The sequence below is a fragment of the Rhincodon typus genome, chromosome 38 (assembly GCF_021869965.1).
Source record: "Rhincodon typus isolate 14 chromosome 38, sRhiTyp1.1, whole genome shotgun sequence".
NCBI lineage: Eukaryota > Metazoa > Chordata > Chondrichthyes > Orectolobiformes > Rhincodontidae > Rhincodon > Rhincodon typus.
Genome location: NC_063369.1, coordinates 13,152,134 through 13,165,289, shown reverse-complemented (window position 1 = coordinate 13,165,289; position 13,156 = coordinate 13,152,134). Strand labels below are relative to the sequence as shown.

At 41.4% G+C, this 13,156-nt stretch overlaps 1 protein-coding gene across 1 annotated transcript; it reads right to left on the bottom strand.

Moving 5' to 3' along the window:
• Positions 1–280: 280 nt before the first annotated feature.
• LOC109935380 (adhesion G protein-coupled receptor E4-like) lies at positions 281–12,810 on the bottom strand. Its single transcript, XM_048617830.1, has 7 exons — positions 12,703–12,810; positions 12,285–12,517; positions 8,360–8,426; positions 7,016–7,107; positions 6,155–6,323; positions 4,598–4,696; positions 281–1,361 (listed from the first exon to the last, which is right to left on the bottom strand). The coding sequence occupies exons 1-7, from the start codon at positions 12,808–12,810 to the stop codon at positions 1,347–1,349; spliced, it is 783 nt and encodes a 260-aa protein (XP_048473787.1). The 3' UTR covers positions 281–1,346.
• Between the last annotated feature and the right edge of the window lie 346 nt (positions 12,811–13,156).

The window sequence follows — 13,156 nt, the reverse complement described above, 5'->3', positions numbered from 1 at the left end:
GGACCGGGGAATTGGAAGTTCTGGAGGAGGTGGAGGGCGTGGGTGGTTTGTCACGGACATAGGTAGGGAGTTCCTGGACCAAGGGGGAGAAAATGGAGTCTCGATAGTTGGAGATCAGTTCGGTGGGGCAGGAGCAGGCAGAGACAATGGGTCGACCAGGGCATTCAGGTTTGTGGATTTTGGGTTGTCACGGACATAGGTAGGGAGTTCCTGGACCAAGTTGTCACGGACATAGGTAGGGAGTTCCTGGACCAAGTTGTCACGGACATAGGTGGGGAGTTCCTGGACATTCCTGACCAATTCGATTTTGATGTTTGTGGGCTCTTGCTGTGCGCAAATTGTCTGCCTTGCTTTCCTATTTTACAAAAGTGACATTTCATCGACTGTAAAGCACTCTTGTATTGTTTTTATTCATTCTTGGATGTTAGCATTTCATGCCGAATGAGAATTTGCCATCCCTTCCTCAGTGCCCTTGAGAACCTGGCAGTGAGCTGACTTCTTCAACCACTGCAGCCCATCTGATGTTGGTACACCCACAGTACTGTTAGGGATGCAGTTCCAGGGTTTTGCCCCAGTGACAGTGAAGGAGCATTGATATATTTTCAAGTCAGGGTGGTGAGTAGCTTGGAGGGAAATGTGGAGGTGGTGGTGTTCCCTTGTAGCTGCTGCCTTTAATGTAGACAGTGTTCAGAAGGGGCCTTTGGAGGAGCCTTGGTAAATTACTCACAGAACATCTTGTAGATAGCGTTCACTGCTGCCACTATGCATCAGTGGGGGAATGAATGTTGAAGTTTATGGTTAGGGTGCCAATCAAGTGGGTTGCTTTGTCTCAGATGGTGTCAAATGCATGAGTGTTGTGAATTTAAGCTTATTCATTAACGACAGAAATGAGGAAGCTTTTCTCAAACAAAGCATTATTTTGATATTTCTCACAGAAAGTCCCCAGAACATCAGCCTGGGCCTTTGGATTATTTGTTGAGTACAGCACCACTATGCTTTTCTATTTGAGTCAGCATGCAGGAAAAACCTCTTCAGTTTGTGAGACTGGGATTCACTAACAAGACTGTGCTTGAGCTGGACACTGCACCAATATTCAAGATTCAGTTCAATAAGTGGCTGAGGGGATTGGAGTTGAAAGGACATCAGTGAAAAATGGATAAATGTGTATAGAACAATTTGCTCTCACAGAGGGTAAACACCAACACAGACTTGTTTAATTGAATGGCGTGGTTCCTCAGTAACTGCTAAGCATTTCAGTGTTGGGTGGTTCCTTGATCACTGTGTCAGAGACGATGATGGCATTAACGCTTTCATCTGTCTCAGCCAGTGAGGGAAATGAAGTTTCATCAGTCCTTTGAGATCTGCAAAATCAGATTATTAGGTTATTAACCAGAATAGTAATTGTTAAAATGTGACCGTATTATTATGAGTAGATATATATTAGTTTTAGTATCTAATTATTATATGTAAAAACATATATTTAACTTATTTGTCTCGGTAGTACGGCTTGTGTGGAGGAGGCGGAAGCTAACGATCTTGGATGCAGCATAGAATGGTGCTAAAGCAGTGAGCTGATGTGAAACTATTTCAACTTGCAATATTACTGCTGAGATCTTAAAGCCTGTCTGTGTTTAAGAATGGAATCAAGATGCGTGTGTGTGTGTCTCTCTCTCTCTTCCCCCCACATGAGGTAAGAAACCACGGGATGTAAAATCCTGGAGATACATCGCTATGTAAATACTTCAGTTAATTCCAGTGCCATAAACAATTCCTGGTTGGTCAAAAAAAACCTGATCAGGTCAAGGTCATCATAACCTTGAGGGGAAAGAGTTAATTGGATTAAAGCAATAATAAAACGATGGCCTTCTAATAGAATTCCTGTGGGTGGGAAATCTTGAAAACAGAATGAGAACAAACAAGAGATAGAACCAGAGAAGAAGAATCCAAAACCTAGAATCTGCAAGTGGAGAAGAAATCACACACTCGCTGTTCAGTGATAATGCAGGAAGTTTATAGCCCATGTTATATTCTAAATCGCTGTATGAGGTTAATGCTGCTGTTACCTGAAAACATAATAAACTTGTCTGTCTTCATCTCATTAAAATAATCTCATGACTGAACATTTGGACAGTCCGTTCCTGTAACAATTAGGTATTGAAAGACTCCTCACTACCAACAGCAACATAATGATAAAAATAGATTCTTATGATTCTGCTCAGTAAGTTAACTCTGATCCACGAAGCACACGGAAGGACACAGGAACTGGTCAGAAGAGAGCACAGCAGAGAAGGAAGACAGGCGCATGGAGTAACCAATCCTGGTGGAGACCTACATTGCAACACGTCAAAGTTCACAAATGTAGACAGCTTTCAAATCTGAATCACCGTGAATCCAGTTAAATACACAAGGTAATAGCAGTTTTAAAATAGTACTGGCTGTGAAACCTGTCTTTTATCTGTGGGCAGGCAACTCAAAAAAATGGCACGAACCACTGGTCAGCACCTGACATGTGTCAATGTTCCCACACATCCATTTCCTTGTGATTCTAGGTGGTGGAGGTCAACAATTTGCGAAATGCTTTCAAAGGAACTGTGGTGGGTTTCTGCAATGTATCTTATAGATAGAACACATTGCTGCTTCTGTTCATTGTTGGGGGATGGAATAGGTGCTTAAGGTAATGTTTGGGAAACAGATGAGGTGGGCTGCTTTGCCTTGGATGGTGCCGAGCTTCTGAAGTAATGTTGGAGCGGCACAAATTCAGGCAAACAGAGAGTTTTCCATCAAATTCTTGACTTAATCCTTGTACCTTATACCTTGTGGTGGCTCAGCTTTGAGGAGACAGGAGATGAGATACTAGCTGCAGAAATTCCTGGCTCTGACCTGACCTGACTTTAATCAGACTTCTAATCAAAATTTGTAGTTGAGAAATGCAAAGCTATCCAACCCACAAGCATCACTGGATGAAAAGAAATACTGTATGTTTTATGTGCAGATGCCCAGGATAACTGACCAAATTTAACCTGCCCGTATTTGTAAAGGCTGAAAGGATTTTATGGATGAAAAGAAACCTCCTAATTGCTGTAGATTCATTTTATCTTTGCCGATCCTGTCTGTTGAGATTCTGGATTGTTTAACAAACGAGGTAAAACTCATGAAATTTGTTGCAAACAAATAAACAGCTATATCAAAGCTATCTTATAATTTGATGCCCAGTTATAACTTTGAATAGGATTTTTTACAAATGAAGATGCTCAGCAGCATTATCTGTCAACGTGAAGGAAAGGGATTGTTAATGACTGAACATGTTTCAATTCAGCTGGGCCAAAGTGGGTATGAAAACTGTGAGAGAATGATGCACACTGATGTGGATGCATGACTTTGTAATTTCCCTTCCTTGACATGCAAAGAAACTGGATGTTTTTTCGACAGGCTCCACCATATAAATTCTTTCTTTAATTCTCTAAACAACAGTTTGAACAATGACAGTAATTTAAGGTTCTTGGATTGTTTAATTTTCCTGTGATTATAAAATGTTTGTGCAACCCAGAAGGAAAGCTGATATGATATTCTGTCATAAACATCCTCGAAGTCTTCTGTCACATTCATGAGGAATACAGGAAATTTCAACAGAAAGACACTGTCAGGGGAATCTCTGTTATTGTAGCTTATATGAAGAATTGTACACTTCATTAAACAATTTTTTCTTAAGGTGAAATTTGATCTTGTCGATGAAACATCTGGTTCACTTTGAAAAGAAAGCTGTAAAAGTTGTTGCTAAATACAGTTCAGTGCTTAAGTCAGGTAACTTGGGAAGCAAACAAAGGACGATCAGCAGCAGGCTGAAAGTTTACTGACTGTGTGTATGATTTCGTGTAACATATTTATGAATGATGGGTGCCTTGTTAATGGGCATCTGCCATATTTTGGTGCTGTTTAATTGCCTAAGTTGAGCTGTGACTGTTGTCTCAATGGACTGAACTTTATGCTCTCCCGTCAGTGTGTTTCTATGCAGGCTGTGAAAATCCCATGGCTGGCCTTCCCCCACGCTCTCTTCTACGCTGACCTGTCTGCAGTTTTACAGTGGGGTGGGTGAGACTGAGGCTGGACAGTGCTTCGGCCAGGTGAGACCCTTAAGTGGGCAATTAATTACCTGAAAGCCGGTTTTCCCCATTGTCTCAATTTTCAGGCTGGTGGGAGGTGTTCAGGTACACATGACACCCCCCTCTCCAACTTGTGCACCACCCACCTACACGGTTTGCCTCCCCTAGATAGGTCTGTTCCCTACTTCCCCATTTCTTCTTCAGGGCCCCCAGTTCCCAACACCACCCCCACACCTCCTCCCCCTCCCCGGCCTCAATGTCCTTCATCTGCGCAACACCTCCTATACTTATCTGGCTCTGGATTCTCGGACATAGAATCTCGGGGCTTCTTGCAGAACCAGCCCACTGTGCTGTCTCATTGTTGGTACAATAGAAATTGAATCATCCAGTTTCTGGCCTATCATCGATTAAATCTCATATCCTAACAGTAGAGTGACCTATCAGGGGTCAGTGGTTACATTTCACAGGCTGATTGATGTTAGTCAAGGCGTACTTACCGATAAGACCGTCATTGTGTTGGCTTTATCCTCCTCTGAGGCCACTGTGTCCATTGCCTTATACATCCTGGCGAAGTAATTACAATAAGCGGCTCTCACCTTTGGACACAATGCAGTGGGATGTTAGTGATCCAGTGCTATCTAACTAAATGCAATCAACTTGAATTTTAGTGAATTTCTGACCTTCGCATATCTGCAGTACACATCAGAATTTCAACTGCCTTAAACGTATTGAGCAACCACCTTGGTCTTGTAGTGCCCTCTCTCTGTTTCTTACCTTTATTGGCAGACTGTGACCCTGTCCGCATTGGAAGGCTTTCCATTGACCGTGCAGCATTGAGAAATGGGCTCTGTCCTCAATTCATAAAATCATAGAATCCCTCAGTGCAGAAGAAGGCCATTCGGCCCATGGAGTCTATACCAATCCTCCAAAGAGCATTCCATCTACTATCTCCGTAACCCTGTGGCTGATCCATCTGGGTGGTGGATTCAACTAATTGGCAGGTGAGCAAACCTTCTGGTAATTAATTGACCAATTTTACAAAAGTGGTGTTGGGTGTCTATTCCTGACAGGGTATGGAATGTAGAACCTTGTTTGAACCGAGTGTCAGGATCCTGAGGCCAAAAGGAACAAAGCAGCTTATGCAGAGACAGTAAGATCATTCGTAATTCTGAGTCCCATTCTAATACTGTGGGGAATTGGTTCAAATCCCATTGTGGTAACTGGTTGAATTTGAATTCAATGAATAAATAAGGAATTGAAAGCTAGCCTCAGTAACATGATTACCTCGTCATTGGGTTTACTAACACCCTTTAGAAAAGGAAATCTGTCATCCTACCCTCTCCGGCCTGCATGTGGCTCCAGAACCAAAAAATGTGGTCAACTTCTAACTGCCCCCTGCAATGGGTACACAACTGAAGGACAATTAGATACGGGCAACAAACACTGTACTTGACAGCAATTCTGCCATTGGATAAATAAACTTCTAAAAATTGCAAATAAATTACATAAAATGTTTTTGCCTAAAGTTGTGGAAATCACAGTAAAAACATACATCTTTCTTCATATAATGCAGGTCAAATTCGTATGAACAATATTTACTTCAGTGAACTACACTTGCTGTGCTTTTACGGGGCTCCTCTGTGAAATACTGGAGGTTTCCAAAACAAATGTTAACATCTGCATGAAATGTAGAAATACTTGTATTGTTATAGTACCTTTCATGATTTCAGGAGCATCCAATGTGCTTGTGTTATGGTGTAATTATGATGTCTGGTCACTGTTGGAATTCAGGAAATATGGTGTGCGCATAGCAAGCGCCCACAAACTGTAATATGATTCTGTCCAGGTGATCTGTTCTTATCATGTTGGTTTAGAGATAAAGATTGGCCAGCTCTTCTTTGCTTGAGAAACATGGGATCTTTTATGTCCACCACAGGAGACCAAGGGAGTCTCTGTTTTAACACCTCATCGGAAAAAAGGATCAGATCAAAACTTTCATAAGAGGTTACCTGATTGGCTTAAGACAGTCACTCTGTGACCACAGCACTGTTTACCTTGGGATTTAATATGCAGAGGAGAATGAAGATGAATGTGCCTTGGAAACTGTTAATGATGGTGAATAAATAGGTCATTACACCGGGCTCTTCCTGTAACTGAAACAAACCAAAAATCCAAGTGCAGCCCAGGATAAACACCTGAGCAATGGCTTTAAAGGTCAGCATCCTGCACGAGAGACAGAAAAAGATCAGTGAGAATGGAAGTAGCCATGGCACCAAAAGATCAGATCAAAGCTCTGCAGCTCTGCAGTTATGAATGTTTGTGGATGTGGAAGCAAATCATGGGATAAGGAAGCTCCAAGAGCATCCCCTCTCTAATGCATGTGTATTTGGTAATAACCAGCAGTACATCAGTTACAGAAAATAATGAATGAGATATTGTATGTTGTGATAACTTTGTTTTACAGTAGTCACATGAAAAGATTTCAAGCAGAATTAAAAATTTTTAATGTTCAATAATTGTTTTAATATTGTACATGTGGTGCATTGATGTCAGAAAACAATTCCTTGAAATAATGCTGACTTTTAAGAATGTATCCAATGAAACCTTTATGGAATGAGGCCATTTAAATATTTTAGTCTGTGTTGGTTCTTTGAACTGGCAATCCATTTTGTCCTATGCCTCTAATCGTTCCCCGTAACAGTGCACTATATCAGAGTGAGGTGGATGCTGGGACTCTGAATACACTTAAGGAGGAGATAGACAGATTTTTAATTGTTCAACATTGGAGAAGTTTTGAAGGGCTGAATTGCCCTTTCCTGCTCCTAGTTCTTACATTCTATGTAATTTACCCATCTTTACATGTTCCTGTAAATTTCAACAATATTTGCGTAAAGTTCGAGATAATAGTACCTTACCTTGTATCCTGAAGTTTAGACACTTGAGTGTCCCGCTTGGAAATCTCTCTTTTCAATGTCAAGAGTATTGTGAAGTACAGAGCCGTGTTGATCTGTTGGAAGATTTCAAAATATGTTGAATGAATGTAAACAAATTGTTGTTGGAAAATATCTGGAACTAGGTCTTTTTAATTCTTAAATTTGTGTGATTTGCCAAGTGATGTTCACAGCTGGAATGGTGAAATTTCACACTGTTCTCCCTGCTAACATTTTTTTACGAGGATTTTCCCTGCCTGCTCTGAAGTAACTGATTCTGGGGAGACAGACAATGGAGAAGGGAAGTAAAGGTTCTGGGAGTGAGTGGCTATGGATGGAGTGGTCATGTGGTGAAGACATTTTGACAGAGAGGCTTTGGGGAAGAGACGATATGGAGCCTTGAGGACATGGAAGATACACTGTGCAAATCAGACTGCAGGAGAGAGTGTAGTATACTGAAAATTACATTGTGCATTTAACCACCTCGGGCTACCGTACAGATGTGTTACATCAGAGCGAGTCTGCATGGAATAGTAAGAAAGGATCCATCTTCAATAGCTTCTGCAGTTCTAATTCTAAACGTCTTTGGCTGAATGTAGAGCTGTTTCTGTCCCAGAAACATTACAGAGGGAGTGGGAGGGGAGTGATTGGAATGATGTCAGCCAAGTGGATCTCGTAGAATATGAGTTCCCTGATTGGGCTGTTAACCTGGTCCAATCAGGGAGTTCTAGCTGACAGATACAAACGGGAGTGCCAGGGGTTCTGCTCACACTAGGATCTGGCTCTGTGCTAGCTGGGGCAATGTAATGTACTATGTACGTGTAAATAAAGGATGATTTGGTGATGGGATACCGACAGTTTGTGGAGCAATTTCAGGGAGAGAGAGAGTATTAGTAAGAGACAAAGTGCAAAAACAGTCTGTTATGGGAAGCTATGGGATATAAATAAGTGACAAATTGATAATTACTGCTCGTGATGGTTTGATTTGATTTGATTTATTACTGTCACATGTCCCAAGATACAGTGAAAAGTATTGTTTAGTGTGCTGTCCAGACAAATCATATCTTATGTAAGTATATCAGGGTAATATAACAGAATACAGAATAGAGTATTAGAGCTACAGAGAAGGCTACGAGAGAAGGATAAATTCTAATATTTGAGAGGTCGGTTTGTAATTCTGATCACAGTGGGGAAGAAGCTGATCTTGAATCTGTTACTGAGGTTAAGTAAATTAAAAAGTGGTTTACTGCACAGTTTAAACAGAATCAGTTGATGCAATCAGATAGAAATAAAACATGAGAGATTTGATATGATTAGTTTGAAAGTTACCAGAATGATCAGACACACAGGTCCCAGGAAACTCCAGATGAATCCTTTGTCTGTGGAGATCCAGCAGCTGGAAGTTAAGAGAAGAAAGTAAATCATTCGGAACAGTGAGTATCAACAAGAGAATAGCTCCCATGAAGCATGAGCTATTTAGAGTGCAAAAAATATTTTTATAACCCATGTACTGATTGGATGATAATGTTCTTTGTGTTTGTTGGTAAAAATATTTCAGAATTTATTCATTCCTCAAGAAATGTGGTGATTAACAGGCGATGGGTCCTGAATTCTACCTGGGGACACCCTTCCCCTGACTCTTCCTTACTGTTTGTGTTGGGCTGTATGAGGCTTTTGAAATATTCATATGTCTTTCTGATGAGATGTTGACTGTACTCTCCATGTATGCTACTGCAAAAGATTCCACACACTGTTTTGATGAAGAGCAGAAATATTTTTTCCAGTGCTCCTCAATCAAAATGAAAATATTCATTCACAGATTGTGGGCATCCCTGGCTAGGCCAACATTTACTGCCAATCCCTACTTATCCAGAGGACAGCTAAATGCCAACCACTTTGCCGTGGGTCTTGATTCACATGTAGGCAAGACCAGTTAAGGATGGCAGTTTCACCCCTATAGGGCTTCAGTAAATCAGATAGGATTGTCTCTCTCTCTCTGTCTCTCCATCTGCTATAAAACCAAGGCTGGAAGGATGCACTGTTGTTCTCACCTCACTGCTCGATGGCTCACAATATTGAATGAAAATGGCCAGCTAAATATCTTGTCCATATCGGGTTTTAAATAACAAAGTCTCTCAACCAGGTTTCTTTATAAACATCATTGTTGGTTTACTATCAAATTTGTCAAAATATTACAAATGGATTCAATGAAGATGCAGTGAGTAGTGAACATATGCAGCTGGTAGTATAGATGTATAATGTTTATGTGTATCAATAGTCCCAAAACACACATATTCCTGAAAAGAACAAAAAAAACCCGAGATTTCTCTGCAGCAATTGGCTTTCTGAAAAGAAAAAACATTTGGCAGATGGTTTATTTATTTAAAAAAATGGGCAGTGTAAGATGTCCCGATGTTTGTCGCTCCGATGTTGTGGCATGTGTGGTCAGGTTATCAATCACAGATAATTGTTTCTGGAGTTGCTCAGATGTAGCTTGCCTAAGAAACACAATCTTGAGAATTTGTTTTCCAGTCATTCTTTCAGGAGAACAAATTAGTTTCACCTTGAACTCAACAACAGAGTTCTTTCAGAAATAGGAAAGATCGGCTGGGGTAGTCTTCCCTCGCAGATTCCTGCCTCTGACTACTTACAGATTCCAAAGCCCTCTAACCAAAAGCTGTCACTGTTTAACCAGCCCGAGCACACAGGGGCTCCATCAGAACACACTTCTATCACCAGTCATGTGACTCCTCGGAAACCTTGAAATCTCTAATGAACACATTGACCTTCAACAACACCATTTAAAGAAACTACATTGGGTATTTCCATAAAACTTGAATAAATACATTTTTCCACAATCCTTCCAATTTAATTTCTCTTTGAATTATTAAATATGACATGTCTTTGTGACAATATGACTTATGAATGAGTTAAAAGCAAGCATTGAGACTGCTCCATCATTCAACAAGATCATGGTTGATCTGATTGTGACCTCGATTCCACATTCTCACTTGACCCTTCCAGTCATCTTTGAATCCCTTGTGTGTCAAGAATCCATTTACCCCTGCATTGAAAATATTCAATGACCCTGTCTCCACTCCTGTCTGGGGAAGAGAGAACCAAAGACTCACAATCCTCTGAGAGAAGATGTTTGTCCTCATTGCTGCCTTAATTCAGAGGCCTCCTATTTTATAAACTGGACACCCCCCACCTAATTTTGGTCTCCCACTAAAGGCAAACATCTTATCAGCATCCATTCTGTCAAGTCCCTCCACGATCTTAGACTGCTAAACCCAAATGGATATACTCCCAGCCTTCATAACCGCTTCATACAACATAAAACCCCCGACAGCGGGGTTCCATTCCTTGATGTGACTGAATCAAAATGATGCCGCACACAGACTCAGGGCCATGTGTGAGCTATGATGCTTGTTGGCTGCTGTTCCCTGACCAGGTCTTTTTCAATATGCTGTCTTCTGTTTATTTCCATGTTGCATAGTGTGTACTGCTCTTGTATTGACTTAATGCCGGCCGGCCAGCCACCCTTTGGGGACAGTCACATTTTGTATAAAATTGGGTCACTCACTTCTCGTCAATAGCATGCCTGCCTATTTAGCCATTTCCCCACCACAAGGACATGGACTTCATCCCTTTTTCACTTGCCCCACATCTGCTGCCAACACTCTGGGTTTCTATTCTCTTTTTATAGGCCAAAGACCTTTCCATCCTTCGTTCATGACTGAGGTTAACAAGTGTCAAAATTCCTTTTGATAAAAAATGAATTATACAACTGCAAATGTTGATGGTCTGAAGTGCACTTTCTGAAAGGATGGCATGAGCAGATTGAATGGTAAGTTTCAAAAGGAAATCAATGTACATACTTGAAAAGGAAAGAAACTTCACAGCGTTTTGGTGCTGAGGGGTGGGACTAATTGAACAGCCCTTTGAAAGATGGGATGAATGGTCCCCTTCAGTACTCTATCATTCTATGAAATGCATCCTTTCCTTCCTGTACACAAAGTTGAACAGTGACATTGGGAAGTGGTGTGGAGCACAGTAACAGAATCCAATGCTGGCAAGTGTTGTTGACGGAGGGAGGAACTGCAATTACTGACCTAGAGTTAGGATAAATCAGTCAGTAGCCTATTCCTGATATTGCCAGCTGGGAAATGGGGAGAGAGAGAGACACAGAACTGAGGGAATAGATAAAGAGGAAAATGAATGAGAGGAGAGTGAGAGGAGAACATGAGTAAAGATGAGAGGAAGGGGTGTAAGTCACGGGAAGAAAGCTGAACATTGGAGGAAAAATATAATGAGACCATGTCTTCTGGTTCCCATCGCGTAGAAATAGTCATACTTTCAAATCAAAAATGCTGGAGTTTCATTGAGTGTATTTCTCACCATTTTCCCTTTGGCTGGCGGACTGACAGATTGATACTTTGTTACTCAGTGCATGACCACAGTGAATCAGTGAATGTGGCACCTCAGGATATGTATTCACATATCATTCAGTCACAGATCAGTCCCAAGCTCTTTACGAATAATATAACCACTAACTTGCACACAAGGCACATTGAATGTCTCAAAGCTCGTTGTCGGTAATGAAATATTTTTGGTGTGTCGTCACTGTTGTAAAGTAGAAAATACGTCATCTAATGTGCAAAGTGCCACAAACAGCATTGTACTACTGACCGGGGTAATCTCTTTCTTGTGATGTTGATTGAGGGATAAATACCAATCAAGATACTGCTGTTCTTTCCCATAGGATCGTCTATATCCACCTAAGCAGTTAAATGGGGCTTTGGTTTCATGTCTCATCTGAAGAATGGCATCTCTGCAGTGCAGCTGTCCCTCAGTGCTGCATTGAAACGCTAGATTTTTGTGTTGAAACTGTGGAATGGGTCTTGAATGCAAAATCTTACTCCTCAGATATGACAGCGTTGCCATCTGAGCCTCAGGGGCCATGTGAAGTGAATGAGAAGAGAAAACAGAGATGAAAGGAAGAGAGATGAGAACAGGTGAGGAGAGCAAAAAGTGAAGGTGAAGACAGGAGGCTGTGGTGGAGAGAAGAAGGAAAGGAATGGAGAAGAGTCAAGGGCAGGAATTAAACAGGATAAATCATGGACATTAGGCTATTTCTATTGACAAAAACAGGTCTGCAGCAAATAGAAAGAAGGTTAAATCCTGACAACGGCTGTAACTGGATGGTGATAATTTTATTTGTAAGATTTGAAAAGGAGAAACCATTACTTACTGCCTGGGTGAGCCATAACCATCGTGATACACTGCAGCAGAAATGAACACAATTATTGCAGGGACCCCATAGCCAAGAAGGTACATGAGTTTCTCAACTTTTCCTGAATGGGGAACTCTTAAATTCCTGATGTTTCTGACCATGAGAAAGAGGTGGATTCCCTGCAGAAACATCCAAACAAACGCAGCCAGGAACAAGTAGTGTAAAAATCCTGCTATAATCCCACACATCACCTGTAAGAATGAGAAACAGCATGAGACCCTTTCTTAAAGGAGCGATTCCTCACAATTCCACCTGACACACTCCTGGGTCTAACACCAAAACCATGTCCTTGCTGATGTTTTATGCTGATCAGCAGAAGGGTGCACCATTTGGATTGAGCCAATGGCCATCTGTACCATTACAGAAGCATCCCTACCTGCCATCTGTACACTTCACCTCTTTCAGTCTTCTCATGACGAACCTCTTCTGACTGAAAGCCAGATGAAACTTTCGTTTCTGCACCTGCATTTCTCTTGAGGTCCATTTCTGTTAATCTAAAATTCAATTAACTTGTGCCACTTGGTTTGCTGGCCTCCTGTCCTATGCTGGATTCCTTCAGAGGTAGCGAAGGTAGGACTCAACCCATAGATTGTCTCCAGCCTCTGTCTGGGGGGGAGTCCACCTGTAGAATATGTCCAGTCCCTCTCTGCCCCCTTGGATTGCACTGTAAGAACTTTGTGGTGGTGTTGTTTAATACAATTCAGAAAATAGGGAAGGTGGTGGGGAGGATCCCAACCTAATTGTGACCTTGGCTGATCCCAGTGGGATCCAATACATTCTCCCTGCAGTTATAGTGGAAATCTGGGAGAGTTAACAAGGCAATCTCAGGC

What these genes read in the sequence shown, in the direction of transcription:
- LOC109935380 (XM_048617830.1), bottom strand. Translation starts at nt 12,810, where the DNA reads ATGGACCTCAAGAGAAATGCAGGTGCAGAAACGAAAGTTTCATCTGGC. An exon ending in GTGAAGTGTACAGATGGCAG is followed by an intron (nt 12,518 to 12,702) that starts GTAGGGATGCTT and finishes TCATTCTTACAG; the next exon opens with GTGATGTGTGGGATTATAGC. An exon ending in GGTTATGGCTCACCCAGGCA is followed by an intron (nt 8,427 to 12,284) that starts GTAAGTAATGGT and finishes CTTAACTTCCAG; the next exon opens with CTGCTGGATCTCCACAGACA.